This window comes from Pleurodeles waltl, chromosome 4_2 (genome assembly GCF_031143425.1).
Source record: "Pleurodeles waltl isolate 20211129_DDA chromosome 4_2, aPleWal1.hap1.20221129, whole genome shotgun sequence".
Classification (NCBI taxonomy): Eukaryota; Metazoa; Chordata; class Amphibia; order Caudata; family Salamandridae; genus Pleurodeles; species Pleurodeles waltl.
In genome coordinates this window covers 349608324-349634872 of record NC_090443.1, presented here as the reverse complement: position 1 = coordinate 349634872, position 26549 = coordinate 349608324, and the positions used below count along the sequence as shown (strand labels likewise).

At 44.0% G+C, this 26549-nt stretch overlaps 1 protein-coding gene across 4 annotated transcripts in view; it reads left to right on the top strand.

Moving 5' to 3' along the window:
* The window catches only part of CAMSAP2 (calmodulin regulated spectrin associated protein family member 2), a 452998-nt gene that overhangs the window by 237901 nt on the left and 188548 nt on the right, over positions 1 to 26549 (top strand). For all 4 annotated transcript variants that reach the window (XM_069231424.1, XM_069231423.1, XM_069231426.1 and 1 more), the window contains exons 3-4: positions 10779 to 10940; positions 23489 to 23572. In XM_069231424.1, the coding sequence (XP_069087525.1) occupies positions 10779 to 10940; positions 23489 to 23572 (246 nt within the window). The remainder of the gene's footprint in view (positions 1 to 10778; positions 10941 to 23488; positions 23573 to 26549) is intronic.

Here is a 26549-nt window from a genome sequence, read left to right as displayed (position 1 = left end):
AAAGAAGAGAAATAGTGCTGAAGTGAGAGAAGTTAAGGAGGTTTCGCAGGAGATTGTTTTTCAAGTTGGAACACAATCAGATAGATGTGAGCATCCTAGTGAATTTGTTAGTCTTGAAGGAACTAGGGTATTAATGTGTTTTGATTCATGTTCACATTTAACGATTCTTTCAAAAGAATGTTTTGACATTATAGGCATAAAACACAAGAAGTTGAAGCGGATGGATGTGTGTCCTGGAGGATATGGTGGACAACCTATTAAAATTTTGGGATTTTTTTAAGGTCATATTGAGTTTAAAGGGAGACATATGATAGGGTCTCCAATAAAGGTCATAATTTACTAAGTTGTACATATCAAAAATTAATAGGTGTAGTACTTAATCCTAATGTTCAACCACAAATTCAAGTTCAGGAGATTCATGACAGTGAGGGTACATTTGTAAAAACATTTCCAGAGGTGTTTTCAGACAACTTAGAATGTCTCAAGGATTATAAGCATAGGATAAGACTAAAGAAAGATGCGGTGCCGATTGTGTCAAAAGTGAGAAAAATTCCATTAGCATTACAGGAACCAGTAATAGCGGAACTGAAAAGATTAGAGGGCCTAGGAGTGATTGAAGAGGTAGAAGCTACAGAGTGGTTGGCAACCATTGTGGTAGCCAAGAAGAGTAATGGAGAGATTAGGCTGTGTGTGGATCTAAGAGCTTTAAATAAAGAAGTGGTGGTAGACCAATTTCCTCTTCCTAACATTGAGAAATTGTGTCTGTGATTGGAGGGGCAAAGTATTTTTCAACTTTGGACTTGGCTTCAGCATACCATCAAGTAGAATTAGAGGAAAGTTCACAGGAGTTGACAGCATTTATAACGCCTTTTGGTGCTTATAAATTTAAAAGATGCCATTTGGTCTTGTTTTGGCAGCTTCTGTATTTCAAAGAGTGATGAACAAAATTTTGAAGTATCTAAAATGAGTGAAATGTTATCAAGATGATGTGTTAATTTTTAGTAATACATCAGAAGAGCATCTAGAACGAGCAAACACTGTTTTGGAACGTCTGAGTAGAGCGGGTCTCACTCTTAAGAAGAGCAAATGTCGGTTTGGATTGGGAGAGGTGGAATACTTGGGCCATTTAATTTCAGGAAATGGAGTAAGGCCAAAGTTGGAATTGGTGAATACCATTAGAAAGTTGGTCGCCCAACAGACAAAGGAGGAAGTTAGTTCATTTCTTGGTATGGTTGAGTATTATGCTAGATATATAAGATATTTGGCGGAAAAGATGGTGAATATGAGTATGAATTACAAAGGAGTTCAAGTGGGATGTAAGTTGTGAAGAAGAGTTTCAAGACATAAAAGAAGAGTTAGAGAAGGCTCCAAGCCTCCAAGCATTCAAACCAGGGAGGCAGACATATGTAGTCACAGATGAGAGTGCAAAATGATTGGGTGCAGTGCTCATGGAAGAAGATAAAGGAGAGTGAATGTTAATTGCCTGTGCATCAAAAAGTTTGAGTGAGGCAGAGGAAAACTATTCTGTAATTGAAAGAGAGTCATTGGCCATTTATTGGGCTCTTAACAAATTTAGACATTTTATGTGGGGAATGGAGTTTGTTATCTTATCTGATCATAAGCCATTAGTGGAAGTTTTCAGTAACAAAGAATTAAACTGCATGTCCACCAGAATAAGAAGGTGGATAATTGGATTACAAGAGTTTAAGTTTGAAGTGGCTTATTTACCTGGTGCATTGAATGTGAGTGCTGATTGTCTTTCAAGATTGGTTGATGCTACTGGACCTGGAGAAGAAAGTGATCGAGAATGTGTGCTAGAAGGAGAAGTTTGTGTAATTGACAGTAATGTAGAGGAGATTACCAGTGGTGCGATAACTGAGCAGGAGTGGGTGGATGCGTTGAAGGAAGATACTGAATTGTGTAAGGTTATTGAAACTATGAGAAATGGGAATTTTAATGATCTGGAGAAAGTTTAGAGTTTGATTTGGGAGGAATTAGCAATGGATAAGTTAATGTTGTTGAGAGGAACGAGGTTAATTCCACCTTCCAAACTAAGGAAAAGAATCATAGATCAAGCCCATGATGGTCATCTGAGAATCGTGAAGACCAAATAAAATATGAGAGCAAATTTTTGGTGGCCTGGCATGGATTTGGAAGGTGAAAGAGTGGTTCAAGAGTGTGTTCAGTGCTCAGTTAGTGACAAGATTTAGAAAACTCGTAATGTACCTATGGTTTGTAGAAGATTGCTGAACAAACCGTGGGACGAGGTGGCTATTGATATAGTCAGTCCTTTGCAGAATGAACACTCAACACCTTATCTTATTGTCTTGTTGGATTTGTATTCGAGGTGGGTTGAGGTTAAAAATGTGTGTGACATTTCGTCTTACAGTGTGAGGTTATTTTTAGAAGAAAAATTTAGGAAAGAAGGTTTTCCTACATCAATTTTGTTGGATAATGGACCGCAATTTTGTTCAAAAGAATTTGAGAATTATCTGGAAAGTTGTGGCATTGTTCACAAAAGAACTGCTGTTTATCATCCTGAAACGAATGGTGCTGTAGAGAGATTCAATAAGTATATCAAAGAGAGCATTCAACTTGCGAGAGTAAATGGGTTGGATTGGAGGAAAGAGCTAATGAGGAGAATTACTGCATATCGTTTCACGCCACATGCGACTACTGGCAAATCTCTGTTTGAACTTTTCAGAAGAAGAGTACCCAATACCAAGTTGTGTCCTGGATAGATGGATTGGAATAAGAACAAATTTAATTTGTTTTTAAACAAAGTGGAGGAAGAGAGAGGAAAGATTGTTACTCAAGAGGAAAAGGGATTACGATATGAGAAAAAAGTTTGTGAGAAGATAGTTAATGTGGGAGATGAAGTACAAATTAAGGCTCCATTTGGTTGTGCAGAGTGGTCAAAATATACTTGACCTATGAAGATTATCAAGTTGTTCAGGAATGCAGTTAAAACTTCAGATGGGAGAATTTAGAACATGAACAGACTGGTTCCTGTCAATGAGTCGCTGAGGGAGAAGTTTGTTCCCTCAGGAGAAGTAGGAAACTCTGAGTCAAAACTGTCTTTAAATGACTTCGATGATCAGAGGAAAATAATGCCTTATGAAGAAAGGAAAAGTAATAGGAGAAGAATGATTCTTCAACATTTTAAGGATTACATTTTGAATAGACTGTTATGTTTTCTTTCATGATTTTAATGCTTTTCTTTCCTGAGGCTGTTAACATAACCTAAAAGTTTAGTTTTGAGTTTGTGTTCATATTAAATGTTGAAGGGAGATGTGTGGTGTACATGACAAGTGGTTCTATGAACGGGGTCACTCGTCATGGAAATGGAACGTCAGGACACGCGGCACGAGGAGAAGGAACAGCGGTTGGAGCGGAACGGAGTCGGATTGATGAGGCATTGTTTCGTGTTAATAAAAGCATTTACACTTTTTATGAATCAAGACTTACCCAGTGTTTGGTTTCCTTTACACCCTGGGCAGGGCCGGACTGGGAACCAAAAGCAAACCTGGCAATATTGTTTAAACCAGTCTGTTCTCTTCCTCCTCTCTCTTTCATCTCTCTCTCTTTCTCCCTCATACACATGCTTTGTATTTCTCACTCCCTCTCTTTCTCTCTCTTTAGCTCTCTTCTCTCTTTTCTACAAACTGTTGCACTACCTATTGCAGTTGACCTCCAGGAGCTGGAGAAAGTGACTGAGTTGTCAACAGCGGCCCTGTGCCTTCGAAAACTGACCTCCAATGGCTCCAGCCAGCAGGAGAAATGCCCAGTGGAATAAATGGCTTGCCAGGCGCTTGGCAAAATAGAACCTTTTGTTAAACAACCAAGCCTTAACTAGCCCTTATTTATACACATGCAGCATTTCTTTTGCACAGAGGAGACACTGGAAGGTTGGATGTTTTTAGAGAATCTGAAAAGTAAGGAAGGTGAGATTAAAGGTGGGATTTGCTGGAATTTGGCGACTTTGTTTTACTCTTATAACACAGGGTTCTGGTGAAATTCCACCATTCGTCACATGGCAGAATTTTTTCCCCGCCAGGCTGTGAAAATGCTGGCAAGATTTGGTATCCCTTAGTGCGATTGTCTAATGTGGGTGGTTATGGTCAGAGGGTTGCCTCTTGAGTAGATTTGCTGCAGCTCACGTAGATTTTCTAATACTCGAGCATCAGCAAATACAACTCAAATGGCTCCGCTCTCGCGCATTGCATGGGGCCGTTCAGTTATTTATCATTGCTGCTCGTGCTACTGCCGCTAAATTGCAGTGTGAGCAGCACAACATGCATATTTTATGCCCATTGGCGGAACTCTGCTGAATCTAGCAGAGTTTTTATATAACTCGGTGGAATTCCGAGGATTGAAACTCTGCCTGTTCCGTCCATCTGGAATGTCTGCCTAAGTACATACAAAAACATCTCCTGATGTTTTACATACTCCATGCTGTCAGTGTGCACAAGTGGCCTAAAAGGTTTAGGGCCAGATGTAGAAAGCATTTTGCATGGTGCAAACTGTGAAAATCGCAGTTTGCGCCATGCAAAATGCCTTTTGCGATGCACATTCACAATTTGCGAGTCGGTACCGACTTGCAAATTATGAATGCGACTCGCAAATAGCAAGGGGTGTGTCCTTCCTATTTGCGACTCGCATCGCTATGCTAAATTGCTTTGTGACCGCGAATGCGGTCGCATAGCAATTCGCAGTTACCACCAGTGTCACACTGGTGTCACATTGTGAATGTTGCCAATAAGGGTTTTTCAAAATCGAAAATTGCTACATCTGGCCCTTAGTGACAGCATGAGGTAGTAAATGAAAGTCCCTATCTTGTATCTGTCTTACGCTTTTTAGTTTTCAGAAATGAATACAGAAGGAGAAACAGATGGCTATCAGTCTGTATTATTTTTTTTTTAATATTGTAAACGAATACCTTCCAACCTTAAAAATAAGATACAGAAAATGTAATTTTGATTGGGAAGTCCAACAGAAGTAACAATAAGGAAAAACAATTAATTTTCAAAAAAGTGTACATCACCTTTAAGCGTGCCTGATCAGTAATCGGATGATATCAGATGACATCATATCAAGAAATAGAGCTGCCACATATTAAATATGAAGAGTTTATCCTCTCTCGGTTTTCTTCTCAATCTGGAACTTGAAGTCCTCCATTTATAATCTACAATTATCCGATCACACTGAAAATAAAATACACCTCTTTTATTTCAACGTGATGAGACCACTCTGAAAATTAGTGTGGGTGAACGACGGCTTTCCTTTTTAAATACACTTATGATTCTCAAATAGGATGAAGATTAGTTTTATAATCGCTGGTGAATTCGGATGAAAAGCATGTCACAAAGTGCGCATTAAGCTGCAGCTTTTGTACACTTTTTCACACAGGCATAATAAGCTTCTTATAAAATCAATTTTCCCGAGTCAAATTTTAGGCACTGAGGAAAAAAGTCTCTACCCCATAATTCCAGAGCAGAAAGCCGGCGACTCGTACAATTTTGTAATCGCTCTGCCTGTGCTTACATGAATAGATTATGGTTTCAAAGCGTTGGATGTTAAACTTTCAAACAATTTAAATAGGTGTGCATGGGGACATTTTCAATTGCAGTTGAGAGTCTTGAAAAGGGTGACGACTCTACTAACTACAGCAACTTCATGGAATGAAACTAGACTGTGGTACGATAGGACAGAAAAAACACTAATCAAAAGAAGAGTAACAGTGTAAGAATTGTGGTGAGAACCGTAAATGTAAATGTAGAAATTATATCTAAAAAATGTACTTTGTGTTGATCCTGCATACGTGTGATCACTCAGTTATGTAATTTTATAAATGATGCAAGTCAGCAGCGGCTGCTGCAAATATGAAGGAGAGGGGCAGGGGATGACAACTGGGGATAAATAAATGAAAAAAAAAAGACTTATCGATCGTTGCCAACGCTGCTGTCTTCTCCTGCCACCTCGCTCTTCCTTCTTTCCTGTTCAACAGGCTCCCCAGCAATCCTGGCGCTGCTTTCATGCCCAAGCTACCATGAAAGCAGCATCAGGATTGGTCTGAGCTGCTCGGACTGCCGCTCAGACACAACCCTGGGGCCTGTGTAGTTTCTCCAGCGCAGCTGTGTACACAGAAACCTAAGTGTGCATGTATGTTTGTACAGCCGTCTTAGGCCATCCAAACACACATGTGCACTCACTTCCTCGGCCCAGCACCAACACCCCCTGCCCCTGCTAGCTAATCCAGCAGCAGAAAAATAAAATGATATTCAAGTATGGTTTTATTGTTCTGCTGCTGGCTCTTAGCCAGTGGAGCAATGCTCCTCCGCCATTGCGGAGCAGCCGCCCCAATGAAAGGTATACCAGCTACTTTAAGAGTTCCATTTTAGTGAACTATAGAGGAAGGGACATTCATCTGACTTTGGCTTGTCTACAGCAGGGAAGGACAAGGGAGTGGTGTGAGTTATGATTCTTTGATCACTTGTACACTCAGTTTGTAGTTGGTGATGAGGTCTGCTGTATCAGCCACATTCTCAGTAGACCAGCTATTGAGCATGAATACAAATGAAGTGACATGGGTTGGGTTCAGGTGGCGATATGTGAATGAGGCTGCATGGTGTGCATAGAGGGGTTAGGCAGAGATGTCTTTTTGTTTAGTGGGTGTACAGTATTGGGCTGAGATATTGAGACAGGGTGCTAGGGTGGAAAGCTACCTCCTTGTTTTCTGTAGTCCAGATGGTTCAATGAACACTACAAATCTTGGAATGCACTAAGTTGTTATATGAGAGCCATGACTCAACACAAGGCCACCTGGAAGCTTTTGTTGTGCAATATGTGAATGATCCATTCTACCATTGATGAAACACCAACACTTTCTTTCTACATCCCTTGAAGTGCACCTTTCGGAGAAGTGGTTGTACTGGCCTAGTAAAAGTAATTCCACCTTCATTAGAAATGCTGATACCTGATCTCCTTATTTACAAACATTGGCAAACCCAAAAGGTCTGGCATTGGTCACCTGCCTTCGGTTTTGTTAACCCCCTGGTTGCCATGGATGAGCTGGTTACGCCCTCAGCTATGTCACTCATGTGCCGAGGACGTAACCAGCTCATCCTGCACCCCGTCAGGGAGCGCTACCGCTCCCCCGTGGGCCACCCATCCCCCTCCCATGGGCAGGGATGGCAGGGGAAGCACTTTCCCTGCCAGCCCCGACCCCTCCTGTGACGTCTGATGACATAAATGCGTTGACCTCATCAGAGGTCGCCCCCATCGCGCTAGAAGCTCACCTTCCAGTGCGATTGGAAGAGAAACTCTTTTGTTTCTTTTCCAATCAGGGGTGGGGGACGTCGGAGAGGCATGAAATTATGGAAAGGCTTTTCCTTTCCTTTCATGTCTCTCAGAGCATTTCTGTAGCACGATCACATAGCGATCGTGCTGCAGAAATGCCCACTAGACAACAGGGATTTTGTTTACATGTACTAAAAAAGAAGAGGAGCAGCCCCTTGGGCAAGGGTTCCCCTGGCGGATATTTTATTAAGGCCTTTTCTACCCCTTAGGCTGGTCTGCCCTCAAGGGGGGGGGGCACAAGACAGTAGGCAGCAAGGATAATTTTTATTTTGAGGTTTTACAGGTAGGGAACGACCCCTTAGGCAAGGGTCGCTCCCCTGTGGGGCAATTTTATTTTAGGCCACTCTGCCCACCTTCGGGCAGATCGGCCTATTTTTAATAGGCTAATCTTCCCCCAAGGAAGTCAGAAACCACTAGACACCAGGGATCTTTAAAAAAAAAACATTTTACAGCTGGGGAGTGACCTCTTAGGCAAGGGTTGCTCCCCTGGGGGGCAATTTTACTTTAGGCCACTTCTGCCCACCTTGGGGGCAGATCGGCCTATTTTTATTTGGCTAATCTGCCCCCAAGGAAGTCAGAAACCACTAGGCACCAGGGATTTTTTTTGTGCCAATTTCACGCAAGGGGAGCACCCCCTTAGGCAAGGGTCGCTCCCTTGGAAGGCAATTTTATTTTAGGCCATTTCTTCCCCCTTTGGGGTCAGACTGGCCTACTTTTATTGGGCCAATTGGCCCCCAAGGGGGCAGAAACCACTGGACACCAGGGATTTTCTTTCTTTACTATTTTACGTAAGGGGAGTGGCCCCTTGGGCAAGTGCCATTCCCCGTGGGGGAAAGTTATTTTAGGCCATTTTTGCCCCCCTTGGGGGGCAGATCGGCCTATTTCTACTAGGCCCATGGGGGCAGAAACCACTTAGGCACCAGGGATTGGTGTGTGTGTGTGTTTTGTTTAGGGGGGCAGCCCCCCAAATTGCAAGCAAGAGGACATTTGATTATTTTGTGTTTAGATTTTACATTTGGGCCATGAGAGTTTGGCTAACTCTCAAAATCTTCCCACTTGGAATGGTGAGGACTGCACTTTTTGGACTTGGGACACTGCCATCTAGAAAAATCTATGAGACCTAGACACATCTGAAAACTAAACAACTGGGTGAGTCCAGGGTGTTGTGCTTCACAAGCACCCCGCATCATTTTCTTACCCACAATGCCCTGCAAACCTCCAACTTTGCTTGAAATCACATATTTTCCCCACATTTTTGTGATGGAACCTTCCAGAATCTGCAGGGATCCACAAAATTCCTACAAACCAGCGTTGTCGCATCTATACCAATAAGAATCCTGTCCCACTTGTCAGCCTAAAAACTTTTTTTTTTCAAACTATCCTTTTGGACCCACTTTGGTTCTCCCTCAATTTCGACATGTTTTTATCTCTTCCCTGTCAAAGGCACTTGTCCCACCGACACAAGTGAGGTATTATTTTTATCGGGAGACTGAGAGGAACATTGGGTGGTAGGATATTTGTGCCGGTGTGGTGATCCCACACAGACATGAGGGGAAAATTAGATTTTTCATTAGCTAAATTTGAGGTTTGCTGAAGATTCTGGGTAAGGCAACACTGGGAATCCATGCAAGTCACACCTCCCTGGACTCCCTAGTTTTAAAAAATGTCTGGGTTTGGTAGGTTTACCCATATAGCTGCTGAGCCCAGGACCCAAAACTCAGGTGCCCCCCCTTGAAAAAACTGGTAGTTTTTTAATTGATAATTTTGATGTGTCCACGTTGTGTTTTGCGGCATTTCCTATCATGGGCACTAGTGAGGTACCATTTTTATCGGGAGATGTTGGTGAATGCTAGGTAGAAGGAAGTTTGTGACTCCGCTCAGATTCCAGAACTTTGCAGCACCGAAATGTAAGGAAAAAGTGTTTTTTTGCAAAATTTTGAGGTTTGCAAAGGATTCTGGGTAACAAAACCTGGTGAGAGTGCCACAAGTTACCCTATCCTGGGTTCCCCCAGGTGTCCAGTTTTTAGAAATGCACAGTTTTGCTAGGTTTCCCTAGTTGCCGGCTGAGCTAGAGGCTAAAATCCACAGTTAGGCACTTTCCAAAAAACACATCAGATTTAAATGTAAAATTGTGATGTGTCCATGTTTTTTTGGGGGTGTTTCCTGTGGCGGACACTAGGCCCACCCACACAAGTGAGGTACCATTTTTATCAGGAGACTTGGGGGAACACAGAATAGAAGAACAAGTGTTATTGCCTCTTGTCTTTCTCTAAATTTTTCCTTCCAATTGTAAGACAGTGTGTAAGAAAGAAGTGTATTTGAGACATTCCCTGTAATTCACATTCTAGTATTCAGAGATGTGTAAATAACCACTGCTTCTCAACACCTTATCTTGTGCCCATTTTGGAAATGCAAAGGTTTCCTTGATACCCATTTTTTACTCTTTATATTTCACCAAATGAATTGCTGTATACCTGGTATACAATCAAAACCCATTGCAAGGTGCAGCTCCTTTATTGTCTATGGTGACCTAGGGTTCTTGATGAACCTACAAGCCCTATAGACTGAAAGCACGAAAAATAGTAAAAATGGGGTATGCCCCAGTAAAGTGCCAAAATTGTGTTGAAAAATGTGGTTTTCTGATTCATGTCTGCCTGTTCTAGAAAGCTGGGAAGATGATGATTTTAGCACTGCAAACCCTTTGTTGATGCCATTTACAGGGAAAAAACACACTTTTTTCTACAGCCCTTATTTCAATTTTTCTGCAAAAAAACGAATTGCAGCTGTATTTTGGCTAATTTCTTGGTCTCCTCCAGGGAAACCCCAAACTCTGGGTACCTTTAGAATCCCTGGGATGTTGGAAAAAAAGGACACAAATTTGGTGTGGATAGCTTATGTGGACAAACAGTTATGAGGGCCTAAGCGCGAACTACCCCAAATTGCCAAAAAAACGGCCCTGCACAGGAGGGGGAAAAGGCCTGGCAGCGAAAGGGTTAAAGTTTGTTTTATTTTGTTATTGTTGTTGCTAAAGTTTATTATTGGTGAAGGGCATCAGTCAGCCTAAAATAGTGTCTAAAACAAAACTATTTTTTTTTCCAAAAAGCAGACATAGTAGTCTGTGGCACAATCACAATATTCTGGTACCATACATCTACACCAATACTGTATTAGTCGTTTTTTGGCTAAGCTAATTTTTCATACAATATTCTAGTAAAATACCTTCATATGTATTATTGTAGGCTGTAAGGTGGTCAGTTATTGGATTTCTCCATCAAAATGTGCAGCTTAATGCTTTTTTCTAAACAAAATAAAAAAAGTCTCTAAAATAGTAAATGTGGAACATTAGAGGGGATTTACCTTTTGCATGTGAGCAATGTCTGTGGTGGATTCTTCATGAGTTTTTTCTCTCTCTTCTGCAGAGTGCTCACCTGGCCATGATTGACACGCTAATGATGGCATATACTGTGGAGATGATCAGTGTTGAGAAGTTGCTAGCATCAGCTCAGCAGTATTCACCATTTTTCCAACCTATGGACCTGCCCTATGACATTGAGGATGCTGTAATGTACTGGATAAATAAGGTGAGGTGGCAACATATTTGATCAAAGTTACTGCTTGAGTGTTGCTTTAGAATTTTAGTGGGAAGACCAGTGGAAAAAGCCTACCAAATTAGACGAGATGTACCGCTATGTGGTGGTGTTAGGTAATATAGAAATATTATTGTGACTGTCACATTTCTGTACTTTTTTATAAGGTATCCTTAATACTCATATTTGAATAAGCATGACATGCAATGTCTGCTGTCCCTTTAAGAGACAACACTCTACTTATCTTGTTTTTTCATCACCTTAGGGTGAGATGGCTGTCAACTATGAGCTTCAGACTTTTGTGATTTTAAGCCTTGCCTACAGACAGTTTAAGATGTCAGTTGAAGACCTATTTGTCCTAGTACATCATATATACGTATAGCTTTGGATCAGCCCCTTTCTCTTGATTTTGGTGGGTTTCCTGTCTATTCCATTTCCATTTCCTGCTTTTTATTTGACGCACTCCTCACTGTTCTTTGTCTGACACTGCCTCTGAACCATGTCTTTTTTACTGTGTTCTGATTGGATGTCTTCTATCCTTCCACTGTTGGTATACAGGGAACTACCTTTTTCTTTTCATTATAGCACCACTTGGTAGTCCATGTTTGTTTTGCTCTCTCTCTTGCCTTCTCAAATCTCCATTGTTCTCCTTGCAGCACATCCCCCCACAGCTATCCCTTTGCTTCCTCTGCCTGTTTATTTTTAAAATGTCAGCACTTGTTTTGATGTTGCTTCTCCACCCCAGCTGCTCCGCACACCCGCTTCCTCCCTCTCACTGGCTCCTATGTTGCTCCCCTGCCCTTACCTTTATATGCGGTATATTTTTTGGGATGGCCCAGCAGCTGCATTTTGCTGCTGCACTACTCCTTTAATAAAACAAGCTATCACGCATATTTTATTTATTTGTGTCTTATGTACTACTCCATGATATGGGCCCACCGTTTTGGAAAACACCCAAGATGGTAGGTGCGTCATGCCATATGAGTGTACATGCTTGGTGACATCATCATACTGGCCTGCCGTAGCATCATGGTAAGTGTGCACATGCGCATTATTCTGCTTTTTTTCCTTTTTCTGCTGTTGCTGTTGAGCAACAAACTTGTTTTCTTTTTGCTGATGCGCAACAGCTTTAACAAAAGCATTAGGAAAGCCAACAGGTTTGCATTGCTTTAAAAGGTGCACTGCTTTGCCAGTGCACGTTTCTGTCAGTCACCTTACCCTCAATTTTAGCTGAATCAGAAGGACACTCCCTGATTAAAACACTCCTCGCCTCCCTTTCTTTTAACATTATGCAATTCTTCCTCTCACCACATTTCTATAGAGATGGAACAGAATAGTCCCGGAATTCCCCCAAGTTTAAGAGCCCGACATTTCAGAACTTCTGCTGTTACCCTCTGACACTAATATACTTTCCTCCATCTTACATTCATCGTGCGTGCGCACACACACACACACACACACACACACACACACACACACCGGGCCCTGTAAACTGATTATGACACCAACAGGCCTGTGAGTTTCTGTGAGGCCTATTTCTAGAAAATATTTGCTTTTCTAGATATTGTGGCTCAAATCCGTACGATTGAACTAGCCTGTGCACGACTGGCCTCTGGCACATCTCTGGAACGTGTCTTTTCCATGTCTGCTTAATTCTGTGGCTACCTGAATCCACTTCCAGCCCACTGCCCATTGTTTGGTTTCCATGTGTGCCCCTTTTTGAAATACATGTCAGCATATTGCATTTACAAGGCTCGGAAGGAGGATAATGTCACATTTTAGCGTTGTATGTCCCAGGCGCGGTTTGTAGAGGGAGGTGCAATTTGGAGACATGCGTACGTGTTAGAGGCTAAACTACAGTCAGTTCTAGCTTCCTCTTAATATTTTCCAGTTTATTCTTGAGAACATGGGTTTGTGGTATGCATAACAGATATATGTTGCAGGGATATATACTTTTACTTAGCTCCTCTGGCTTGGACAGTACAAGCCATATTACCTCTGCTTGCATCCTTACAGCCTATATTTTACTGCTGGTCTTCCAACTCTCCTAAAGAACTCGAAGGTGGCATGTATCAGTTTTGCATTTTGTCAAATGTATGCATGCCACAACACATATTCACATTCGTAAGTGCTTTCCAAGCCATGTGTTGTGCAAAGTTATTAATGATTTTGTCCTGCACAATGTCTTCACCAACTGGAAAAACTTTGTTGTAGGACAGAGACTGAATATAATACCAACAACCAATTTATGATTGTTCCTTCAAAGCAGAGGACCATTTCTCGGGGTACAGAATAAAGAACATGATGTAGTGTTTAAAGCAGGGGTGTTTCACCTAGGCCCAAGAGGCTGAATTCATGGCAGTTTCCTGAAAACGAGCACCATTTAGATTCACTGCATGTAAGTGTCATTTATGTGACTATCCTGAAAATCTGGCATTCATCTCTTCTCCTGCCTCGATTTTGATCATCTCTGGTAATTTGCATGGGGGTGGAAAGGTTTTATTGAGAAAAACAATGTTTCACCTACTGCTGGTCTCACAAGCAGCTAGAAAAGGCATATGGACTTCTGCCAGCTATGTCCATTGCAGTTTTGTGTAGTAAAAGGTTATGTTCATATTTCATGTACTTTTCTTTTAGTATTAAGAATCATTTTGGTTGACTGTTAGAGCCTTGTTTGAAATATGTTTGTGTTTATTTTCAAATTTAGAAAGCAGCTTTGTTCTAGGTATACCACTTCTCCTTGGTGAGCTCTTTGTAGTCTTCTGTTCTCGACCCCTGCTTCAAACCTCATAGGAGAAACACCAAACATTCAAGATCCTCTGATCTCCAACAAGTAGTTACCACTATGTTTTATTTAAAAGACGCCATTACTATTGGGAGATCAAGGGGGTCACCAGACCACCATGTCCGACCGCCACATTATGACAATGGCGGAGCTGCCACGGTCCAACCGTCGACACCTCCATGCTGCCGCCAGCCTGCAGTCTGGCAGTCCCGGTGGTTGTAATCCACCAGAGCAGCGCTGCTCTGGTGATTACGAGTCCCAATCGGCCAGCCTGTCCATGGAGGTTTACACCGCCATGGAAAGGCTGGCAGAATGAGGGACTCGGGGGCCCCTGCAGGCCCCTGCACTGCCCATGCACTTGCATGGACGGTGCAGGGGCCCTCATGCACAGCCTTGCCGTGCATTCCACTGCCCAAATTATGGGCAGAGGAATGCGCGATGGGTGCAGCTGCACCCGCTACACTGCCACATTGCCGCCGGCTCCGTTAGAAGCCGGCTGCAATGTTAAGGCCCTGTTTCCTGCTGGGCCGGCGGACAGAAATACTGTTTCCGCCCTCCGGCCCAGTGGGGAACTCAAATTAGGGCTGGCAGGGCCCATGTGGCCTGATGGCTGGATGACTTTGGCGGGTGGCGTAGGCCGCCCGCCAAAGTCATAATGGGGGCCCAAGTGTGCCAAAGGGTGTCAAGGGTTTAACAGTCTCTTGCTTACAGAATTGAAAATTTGACCATAAGGCATTTTCTGTCTTGTCACCAATTTATGTCCCAGTGCCATAGAAATATCAGGCACCTATGATGTTGTGTGTACATTTGCAAATTACTTTGTGGTTGCAAGAGTATTACACACCTTCTTTGTGAGAGCCTCTAGCTCCCATGCCAGTTACATATGCCTGCACCTGTACTATAGAACTCATGCTTCCCACCTGCAATATGGGAACCCAGTGCTCATGGGGGGGTGGCCCGTGAACCAGGATGGCGAGCTGAATGCTTTGAGACTCCCAGACAAAGACCTCCTTCATCCAACCTGTGGTTAGGGTGAGCTTTTGCTTCACCTGGTCAGTGCTACAAATAGGAGAGACACTGAGGAACCTGCCTTGCTGTGTTTGGCCCGTCAAGGAGGCGGGTGGCTCAAATCAGTGGTTGGGCGCGGCTGGGACGTGGGACATGGAAGAAACCCTGTATCTAGGCCTGCGTGTCAAGCCTATGCCTTGCACCGCTGAGCGCACATTGAGTGCAGAGGTGCCCTAAGGACTTCCCTGGTGCTCCTGTTGCTCTACCTGCAGGCCACGACGAGGTGAATGGTGAAAGATGGTGAGCAAGACGTAGGTTGGGAGTGGCCGATCACATCCGCTGGGGCAGCCCCCATGGTGGCGCCAGCCTCCCAGCTTCCCTCCTTCCTCTCCACCTGAAATATTGCCACCATCCCCCTCCACTCTTGTGTCCACTTAGGTGGGCAATGCAAGGAGTGGTGGAGAGAGACGTGCTGCAATGGTACTCGCCGCTGCAGGAGCCGTGACCTGGGGCTTCGTGCCCATGATGGAAGGACCCAAGATAACACAGAGGCCTTCAGCTGCCGCGATCTGTGGCAGGATGGACCTGGTTTGGCTCACAACATGCCTGCCCCTGACTTGGGGCTACGCACCGCCTTCTTGCCTCTTCCCCCCTTTGATCCCTAGTCTTCCTTGGCTGTGGCCTAAGGGAACTGAGCAGCTAAATCCGTGTTTCTTGCTGGGGTGCCTGTAGGTACCTGGACTCTGTTGACCAAGGGACTGCCACACTTCCCTGCCTTTGGCCCCGGAACTAAACTGACCATGGGGGGATTTCCGTCTGCCTTTTGATTACCCTCTGTCCGCCCTCTGACCTGTTGTGGCTTGAGTGAGGTAACCCTTACGGAATCCACTGCAACTACCCCAGCTACAAGCCTCCTACCTTGCAGAGACCCCCTCCCTGGGACAGCAAGGGACGTCACTGCATGGCATCTGGGAACACTATTGAACGCCCCTTTAGGTGCTTTTTCTGTTTCCATCTGCGTGCAAAGCGCTGAGATACTTTACGATTTTGTGCCTCCCATCTACTGCACCCGTGCAAACCCACGCGCTAGTGACCGCAAACCCACAACAGAAGACACAGATCCTCCCAGCAGTAAACAGATGATGCACTCTACTGCTGAGGACAAGCTTAACATAGCACTGGCGGCAATTGAGAGGCTGCGCGTCTCTATAGAAAAACAGATTAGCTCTGTGGCAGTGGATTTCAACTTCCTTCATGATGATCACAGGAAGCTGGCAGACAAAGTGGCTGGCGCTGACCTTCAACCCGCATCTGAGACCACTCACAAGAACTTGCAATTGCTACAGGACGGTACTTGCATGTTAAGCAACTAGAAGCAGATGACATGGAGGGACGTTTGTGTAGAAGCAATCTATGCATTGTGTGTTTTCCTGACACCACAGAGAGTTGAGATGCAGGGACCTACATGGAAGACTGGCTCTGATCCTTCATGCCTTCTGACACCCTCTCACCCTTTTTTCTCCATTTAGAGGGCACATAGGGTGCCCGGTTTTTGGACTCCACTGGGCTTCCTCCCATGTTCTGTGGTCCTCAACAGGCATGCCATCTTCCGTGCAGCTCAGGCCCGCAGGCCCTCTGATGGTAGACAGTCACCGCATGATGTTGTTCCCAGACTTCACGCTGGCAGTGCAGCGCCATAGGGTCACATTCACAAATGTCAAGTGTAAGCTGCAAGTACTCCACCCCAATACTCTGTGCTCTTCCCTGCCGCCCCCGTGTGTCCTTGGCGGGAAATCCTTCTTCACTGATATGGCAGAGGCCTGGGACTGGGCAGAGGGGCACACTAGTGGGGATGCCGCAACGATATTTGCTCCGAATATGGAACATGCTTTTCTTAATCAGCTCTCGGGTGCTAGCCCTTTGGGGAGGCACTCCTTGGTTACTGGGTGGTGGCTTTTAACAGGGTCCTGGACACAGCACTCAACAGACCCTACACCCCACTGCCTCAGTCCCCCACCCTCTCCACTGCCAACCACCTGGGTGCTTGGTTACATCTCTGGGTAGGCATATGGCTTAAACCCCACATGAAGAATAGGGTATACTCCCTTTTTACCCATCCCCAGGGCCTCCACACACACCTTTCCCACAGAGTTGGCCACACACATCACAAACTGACTACTTGGGGGAGGACACGTTCAGATCACAATCCTCATTACTTACGAGTCTGCTGGGACAACACACTCCCATCCTATACTGACATGGTGCCTCTGCCCCAAGGCACTAGAGGATGTGTCACTCTGTGCAACTCTGAGTACTTCCTGCCTTTAGTACTTTGAAATGAATACTGGCACTGCATTGACCCGCCTAGTGGAATTGGATGCGTTTAAGGTTACTATCAGGGGACAATGTATAGGTCCGGTCACCTGAAGGCTCTGGCTGTCTCCTCGACCGAGATCAGATTCTAGTTTGCCAAGGCACGGCAGGAGCACAAACCCAAGTGGAGTGCCTGCACTGCCTTAATTACACCGCAGCCTCTACCCAGAACCATGCTGGGTCAGACAAATCGGCGCTCTGCTGGCCTGGTTCATTACACAGGGCAGCCCACAGCTCCCTATTCTGTCCATTACTGTGCCCCTGCCACAGAGCTGCATATGCAGCATGAGAAACATGCAACTTTTACTCAGTATTACGATTGTCTGTACATGCTGCGATGGGTATCACTCCCTCGGCTGCAAGGCTTTCCCATCAAGTGTAAACATTACCATGGGTCCCACTTCATTTGGAGTTGGAACTCAATGTGACTCCTTTTGAGATCTGCAAGGCCATCTGATCGCTAGGGTTGGGGATAAACTCCAGACCCCCTGGTGGACTCCTTAAGGAGTTCTATAAAACATATGCCACGCTGTTGGCACCTGCCATCGCAACCAGTCTCAACTCCCACCAACCCCTGGTGATGCTTAGTGTGGACAATACAATTCTTGGTAAAATCCTGGCAGACTGGCTGGCCAGTGATTCCACAGTTGGTCAACAAAGACCAAAATGACTTTGTGCTGGGCCACAGCACATCTCTGAATCTCTGCCGCCTCTTTCAGGTTCTGCAGCAGGCGCCGGGCTCGTGGCCCCGGTTCGGCTGCCTGGTATTATATTTGGAGAAAGCCTTTGACTCCCTGGAATAGAATTACCTCTTCCCCGTACGTTCTGCAGTTGCCTGGGCGCCCACATGCTTAGGCTTATAAAGCTTCTCTATTCCGCAAATTTTTCCTGCGTCAAGACAGGCCAGTACATCTGCAAACCTATCTCTATAGGCTGTGGCACCTCCCTGGGCTCCTCTCTTCTTTTCTTTCTGGCTATGGAGCCCCTGGTGCATACACTGAGAGCTCAGAGACGAGACTGGAATATCCCACTGGAAGAAGGAGCTCATGCTATCTGCCTCCCACCTCATGACCTGCCTCTCTACTTGCAAGATATCTCTGAGCCTTTGCCTGCAGTTGAGCACCTGCTTGCCTCCTTTGCTGCTGTCACGGTCCTGCAAGTTAATTGGGACAAATCCTGCCTCTTCCCCTTGTCTGCTGGAGAGGTGGACCCCGCACTCCAGTTGGGAGAAGAACTGGTGCATTAGCAACCAGACATGATCTGCTACCTTGTTATCCTGATCCACTGTGATACAGCGGCACTGGCGAATGGAAACGTGTGTTGGGTGTTTCTTCCCTCTGTGGACAAATCTCCTTCTGGTCTGCTTTTGCTGCTGTCAGTGGTGGGATGCTTTACACTGTCTAAGATGGTGATGCTACCACGCCTACTTTATTATTTTGTTAACATCCCAATCTACTTACAGAAATCCTTTTTCACTACAGTTGAGCGCCTGCTTGGCGATCTCATCTGGCACAGCACTTGCTGCCGTTTGGCGCTATCAAAGCTGTGTCTACCGACAGCAGGGGTGGACAAGCAGCCACCAACTTTGAGCACTATTACTTTGCTGCTCAGTTACAGTGGGTGGCACAGTGGTTTGCCAAATACTATGGCAATGTTGACATTACCCTTGTGCACATTGAAGAGCGTCTTACACCTCCTTCACCCCCTAACCTCCGCTCCCATCCCACCTATGCATTTCTTGTCTGTGCCGCTTCACTCATTGCCTAAGCTTTATTATTATCTCTGTACATATGCCCCCCTTCTCCCACTGCTTAGTATGCCCAGGGCGCAAGCGAATCTCACAATGGCAGCTATTGCCCCTTGGCATGAAGCGGGCCTCCACACTTTCGGCAAGCTCTTCTCATAGCTTGTGCTCATCCCATTTGCTGATCTGAGTGACCAAACCTGGGGCCTACCCCTGGGACAGTACCTCACATACAATTCAATTATAAATACTCTTTGAGCATGTTGGGGATCACTTCAGTCTTTCTACACTTACTGGGCACAGTGTGTGAGTTGATCATATGGTTCACCAAGGCGCTGTGAGAACATACCTGCCTACCCTTTCCGATGCTTGGAGATCTGTGGAGCGAGGACCTGTGTAGGGTGTGCAGTGATGCGGAATAGGCCATTATTTTGGCCTAGCCTGCCACTGTCTCCCAGAATTTGTGATACAATTTAATACAGTTTTTCATCCTGTATAGAAAGTACTCACTCCCACTCAGTTTACCAGTTCTTCCAGTGCATAGATGCCTCCTGCCCCACTGCTTGCGGGGGGTGTGCAGAATTTGTTCACATGCTTTGGTCCTGCCCTCTGCTGGTTCTGCTGGCTCAGTACTGGTTGTCTGTTACTGCCTGTCTCTCTCGTGCCACTGAGGTTCCCTCGCTGTGCACCTGGAGCATGTGTGCCCTTGTTTTCTTTGCACATTCGAACCAAAATAGGGCAGTCGCTGAGTTACAGAAAAACTCTGTTAGATTCTGTGAAGTTCCTCAAGACGGCAGAATCGGACACGTTGTGCTGCTTGCTCTGATTTTAAGCAGCAGTAGCTTTTGTAAAATCAGTGTGAAGGCACCACAAGACACGCCAGATGACTCTGCTTCTTTTTACCGTTCTACTTGAGATTTTCTACTTGAGCTGTTGGTTTCTCAATGCGAACGCTCGTTAGGTTATACAACCACCTGCATTGAGAAATTTTGTTGGGAGGCATTCTAGCACCTGAAAATCTTAATCTCGATTGTGCTCGCCAATTTAACGTTGGCAAGACATGTGTGAGAAAAACCTCCACCACATGGCAGTTGGCCGAGTTTTGCCAGAACTCTGCACTCCAAGCAGAGTGGGCAAAGTTCTACAAACTCCGCTGGTGGAGTGAAATTTTCACCATCCCTAGTTATGAAACATGTGCACCCTGTGCACTGTTGCACCACTGTTGCTATTGTAACTAGCTCATGTCTTATACCTTTGACCTGATGATAATTTTTGTAAAAGCTCAATAAAAACATGCTTAAAATATGGGAACCTAGCGCTCGCCACACACATTGCCCTTTGTATTGGTCAGGTTTGGGCCATGGAACCAATGTCCATCACCAGAACTGCATCAACAGAGGCTCACCAAAGGCCAAGAGGAGGTTGGAGATCACATCCCTCACATCAGACAGAAAGCCTATGTTCTGAGGAAGCTGTGATTGCAGTCCACAGAGCATGGAGCCAGAGTGCTGCCAGAATAGCTACTTGTGTGTGTCGGAAATCTCCATGACCCAGAAAATTCCATACTAAAGGAAATTGGGGCAGAGAAGGAGACAAGGCAGGCAGTCATAGGTAGCTCCTCAAGTCGAAGGACTACCTGGAGTCACCAGAATTATTCAGAACTCTCCATCTCATGGGAGAGAACTCATTGAGATGGACAAATACCCCTTTGGTTGGATAAGGCCACCTTGTGTGGGTATTGGCTGTTCCCAATGGTGTCATTCTGGGGAGAGACAAGCATTTACTTTAAGACATTTCTGATTTCTATGAGCTCACCAGATGTTTCACTGTTGGACTCTCATGTCCATCACAACCACGGAGGGAAAGCCCCTCTGTCCTGGGAGGTATCCCCAGATCATCTGCCATCAGATAAGACCCCAGAAATTCAGGGACCTCAGTCCATTGTTTGTACACATCAATTTATTTTTAGAGAGTTTGTCTTTTTAACACTATAATGCAAAAATACTTGTACCAAGAGATTTTTACTAAATGCAGATATCTTGCACGCAGCCTTCCTTCCCTTATTTGTGGTTACCACGCTACCCATCGTTCCCAGTTTGAGCCCCAGCCCCCGAGCTGAATATAAGCAGAGGTCTAAACTTCTGCAACACCAGCAACCACTATGCAGCCTTTCCTTTCTGAGTCTTTGCCATTCCACGTGCCTAAAACCTATTGCTTCATCCTCTTCATCTGTACCAGGTCCCAACCTCGAGCTAGCAAATCTAACTTACTTACTATGAGTCTAACAGTTGTAATTTTCGTTTAAAATTTCAGTAGCTCAAACCTGTCAAAATGTACTGGGTGAAAAGGCCTGGTAAATTCCAGGACATGCACCTTTTTGTGAGGTCAGCACAAAAAACTGTGACTCAGAAGTTGTTACATGTCTAAGACCTCTAAAAGAGCTTAGATCCCATAGTGAGCTTTGCTGTGATTCAGCAGGGTTTCACATCACTTAGATGAAAAGGTATCGGAAAGGCCTAGCCTCTGTTGGAGAAGATCAGCCTGCAGCCTTTTTCCCTAGCAAATGACCAGCTTGTCTATCAACTTCCATTCCTAAGAGACATTACCGAGAAGACAACTGCCAATCAACTGAAAGACAAGTTCAGCCCCCTACTACATAACTGGCTAAGGCTTCATTGCAGTACATAAACGATGACCATTCAAGTAGTTGATGGATAGATCAATTTGCAATTTGTAGCACGTGCTGTTGACCCAAAAGGTGCCCTGGAGCTGTGGCACTGATGATGAATTCCTGATTGTCTAAAAAATTGCCTTGCCATAATACATGCATGAATGTAAAATGCCTATCTTAAACTTGACCCTCTGAAGACATAACTTGTGCCTATTTCAAACAATCACAGATGGGAAACACAAGGTTGGCTGTCTATGGTGAACCTCAAGGTTTCAATACATAATTCATGGACAGTGCCACATCCCATGGTTTCTGAATGCACAGCAACCTTAGCTTCATATCCTAAACAAGACAAACATTCCTAGCACTAATGACCCCCACTCCACAAACTGAGAGCCTTTCTCCCTGTAGCAGGCTTCTGTCCAAACATTGATTCTGCCCAGTCTTACAGAAGTGCTGTTATGCAGACTCACATCCCAGAATAAAATTGACTTCATAAAAAGTGTCCTCCATGCCACTGCATATCAGATTAAATGTCTATGAAAGATTACCCTCTCAATCTAACAACTCCACTGGCTTCCTCTGCTGATGTGAACTACTGTGAAAGCCTGCTGTATCATCAGGCAGTCAACTCAAGCATCACAGCTGATTTGCTGTCAGCATCACTGATGTGTCCCACAAAACATCTGCAGCACCACTCCGAGAAGGCCTGAACCCAAACAGCGCAGTTAGGAGTAGATGCAATGTCAGGCAATTGCCTGCTATGCACAAGAATGTGGCGGTTTATCCTTATGCAGGTTTATCGAGCTCCATCCTTTTCCTTTTCCAGACGGATCTCCAGTCCTTTCTCTTAAAAACAACCCCTTCTCAATGCATAACCTTCTCATTGTCCATCTCAGGTATCCTTTTGCAAAATTATCCCTTCTTTTCTCACTTTTCTCTATTTCCTTGACCTCTTCTGCTTTGTTTAGTACCCTTGCATTCTGTACCCCATGTTGCACAGCCCTCTAGCTGCGTTGTAGCTAGGTTCTCACTTTATAAGTGTTATGCACTTAGACATACATTCACACTTGGGCCCTTACGTTACTCAAAGAATAAATATTGAATCAGGAGTCTCTTGTGGACAGTCATCTAAGACCAGTGGGAAATTCGGGGAAAGACTAGTCTTGGCAGATGAAGCTAACAGTTGAACAACAAAACATAACCCAACCACGGTGAGTAGGGAATTTAACAATTCTGCACTCTGAATATGTCTTAGTGCCTATTAAACTGCTTGTTGAATTGTACTTTTAGTTTCTTTCTTTGATATGACTTTTTCATGGAATGGACTAATGCTTTTATTTTGACTCCCCATCATAACAACTAATTAAATTATGACTTAGGTGCCCACCTCACTCTTTGTCGATACAAACACTCTTTTCATTCCTGGGCTTATGTGTGAAACCCTAATACGTTCTGTGTATTGTAGTCTTGTTTCACTCTATTGACCTCATTAGACAAACACAATTGTTAGCAGTCATCTGCTGATGAAAAGATCAGTGTCTGTGCTTAAATGGAGTGAGGTGGTCATCTTAGTTATGACATTTCCATCTTATGAAGGAACACAAAGGCTGTATAGAAGCTTTCCACCACATAAACTAATACAAACGTGTTGCTGTCTCTATCAAAGAGCTTGTATTAGCATTATGTCGTTTTCATGTCATGATTAGTTATCAGGTTTCCACCATGTGATCTGATACAAATGCTATTTAACGTTTTCATTTTATAAACGAATGCAAATGTTGTGGTGTTTCTTCTTAATGAACAAGAACAAACATTGTGACTTATCCGTCTTATGAAGTATCTTTCTGAATTGTGTCAACAAATATGTTTCTCTAATTGCATTCTACATAGGCCCCAGTACAATCCACCATGTTTTTTTTTTTCACGGTAAACAGTCATTTCTCTCTCTTTTGTCTTAGGTAAATGGGCATTCGAAGGAAAGAATGGAGCAGGAACAAAAAGGAAGGGACCACCATGACATGGATCCTTCTTCAGCTCAAAAGGTATGTTATGTTGTGTGTGCCATTTGGGGTTGCTTATGTCATGCATTAACATATAAGGATGGGGCCCAATGCAGAATGTGGTGATCGCCCCCTGAAAACGCCTGTGCAAAGAGAGCTCTTTATAAGCTTTAATCTAACCCCACCCCTCATGCACCGAAGGGGAAAGAGGGGCTTGCTCTCCCCCCCTTACACGCTTGTCTTTAATTGGTTTGGGCTGTGCTGGCTTGAGTGAGGTTGTTTTAGAGTGGATCAGGTAGTTTAATTGTGTGTTGATGGGTGGGGTTCAGGTTTGGTTGAGGTGGGCTGTTTTCGAGTTATGTATGTGTATTGTCATGGATAAGGGTATTTTCTGGTCTCTGTGCCTTATTGTTGTACATTGCAAACTCAGATGCCTGTAGGAGCATCCATAACTAACTCCAGGTAAAAAAATATATTCTGATACTCTTTAGCCAGTTTTAGAAGCTTTATAAAAAAGGTCTCTGTAAATAAAGCAATTTGGTTCAAAACAATCTCTGTTAAAAAGATCTGAAGGTTCCAACATATGCGTGAAGAAGTCCTATCTGACTGACACACGGATGATTGTTTAAATGAACCAGAATCAGAGAGAGCTGCAGTAGTCGCATTTCATGCTGCATTCAAAACATAATAGTTCATAAATGTCGCGTTTGTGGGTAGAATGTGCTCCATTGGAGATTTATTTTTAAATGAATGCCAAGCGCTGGGGGTGGGTCATACAAGCATTCCTTCTCGTTCTCAAAGAATAACTTCCTCGCCATTTGTAAGAGCACTCACATTTTAAAACCAGCCGCTGAAACACCTATTTATTTCCATTGTTCTGCCATAAAGAACCATTTCACACATGCCATTAGCCTCATGCTGTAGCTCAGTATGCTACCGTTTCGTTCTAAAAACTATAACTTGGTAGGACAGACCAGGCAGTGTATTCACAATAATGTATCCTTGGCATTCAAATGTTCGTTCCCACAGAGTGAACCCAAAAGAATTGTCCATTCACTGTCATTCCCAAAATATCTTAACTGCCCCTTTGTATTCCTTGAAGCGAAGATAGTTTCCTTGGTGAGATCTGCAAAGAATGTTGGATACCTTTGTTGTTCACACTGGCTGATGTAAGTTATTTCCGTTTTCTCAGAATTGCTAAGGAACAGGATCCCATACAATCAAAAATGGATCTGTTAATCATGGTAAATTTTGTGCGGATCGATCTATCCTGGGCCATAGAAAACGGGGGATCTCAAACGTGACACGCCCCATTTGAATTCTCATAGGATTGTTTGCTCCTTGAAATTGAGAAAATGGAACAGAACAGAATGACACCAAACTTGGCATGAAAGTAGAACTTGAAGAAGTTTATTTTCTTTATTTGATGTAAATTCAGTCAGTAGATTAAGGGAGATTAGCATTAAAAATGTGTCGATTTGCACATCAAAGGGTTACATTTTAGAGATATTTGAACTGCTAATTTGTGGGGTTCTGCAAACCCTGTTTCATAGCTAGCTGCTGATTTAATATTACAAACAAACTGATTGGGCGAGAGAGCTTTCCCTGCTTTCATTCTTTTGATTCCACAAACCCAGAGTTGGGTCCAAAAGGTCAAAGTCCTCTGATTGACTGCTGCAACATCAGAGAAAACGTTGAAGCTACCCTCATAGGACATGGAGACTCAGTTCCCACTCCTCAAAAAGAATACACAAATGGCACATAGAGTGTCAGGGTGAGCACAACAGGGTTGGCTGCCTGTGGCAGTAGTGTTTAGATCCTGTGGCCGACAACCACTACACACAGCTGAACATTGGTGAAGGGGTGGACAAGGGGCCTGGTCTTACTTAGTTTTACTCACTCTTTTTCTCTCAGTCTTTACTCACCCCCCACTAAGTTGCTCACTCATTTTCATATTCACCCCCTCTCTCACGCGCAATCAGACACTCCTTGACTTTGGCTCATTCTCTCACTGTAAGTTTCACACTCACCCACTCACTCATTTCCACATTCTCTCAGTCATTGTTTCACCCCCTGCTTTTCATGGCTTCTGCACTGTCACTCACTCTCTCTTACTCTGCCTCACATACAAAGCAAATAACATTTATTTTTACATTTTTATACCAGCAAAGCTGATCCTGAAATGGCGCATTTGTGTTGTTTTAAAATACTTTTTGTGTTTTTACTTTTTAGGGAAATAAAAATACTACTTGTTTTATATCACAAATGATGAGAAAACAGCATAAAAGGGCAACAAACTGCTAAATATTTTTACATGTATTCTGATACAGACGTATTTGATTTTTGGGTGTTCTACAACTTGGTTATGTGCAAGAGATCACCTTGCCACTCACCAAGCAGTGCAGTCCCACAGTTTCGAAACAGATATCCATTTTCTTCTTACTTTTTCAGCACGATTATTTCAGCCAAACTCTCTCCAGCAGGGATGGCATATTGCAGTGCTCAAGAAGGTGTACTTATTTCATCTGCATCCCTCCTCCTCTTCACCTTTTCTGCAATGAACTGGTTGTAATGCCGAATATTAACCCCTTCAATCCTAATCCTTTTTTCTTTTGTCTATTTGGGGTAGTTCCTGCATAGGCCTCCATCACTTTTTGTCCACATAAGCTATCCACACCAAATTTGTGTTATTTTTTTTGTAGTATCCTGGGGATTCTAAAGATACCCATGGTTTGTCAATTCCCCTGGAAGGGACCAATATATTAGCTAAAATACAGCTTAATTTTTTTATTTTGGGGGGGAGGGTAGGATGGAAATAAGTGCTACAGAAGAAAGCATCTGTGTTTTTTCCCTGCAAATGCAATCAACTATTGGTTTGTGGTGCTCACATCACTATCTTCCTAGCTTTCAGGAACAAGCAGACTAGAATCAGAAAACCAAACTTTTCAACACAGTGTTGGAATTTTAATGGGACATACCTCATTTTTCCTATTTTCTGTCTTTCATCCTCCTTCCAGTT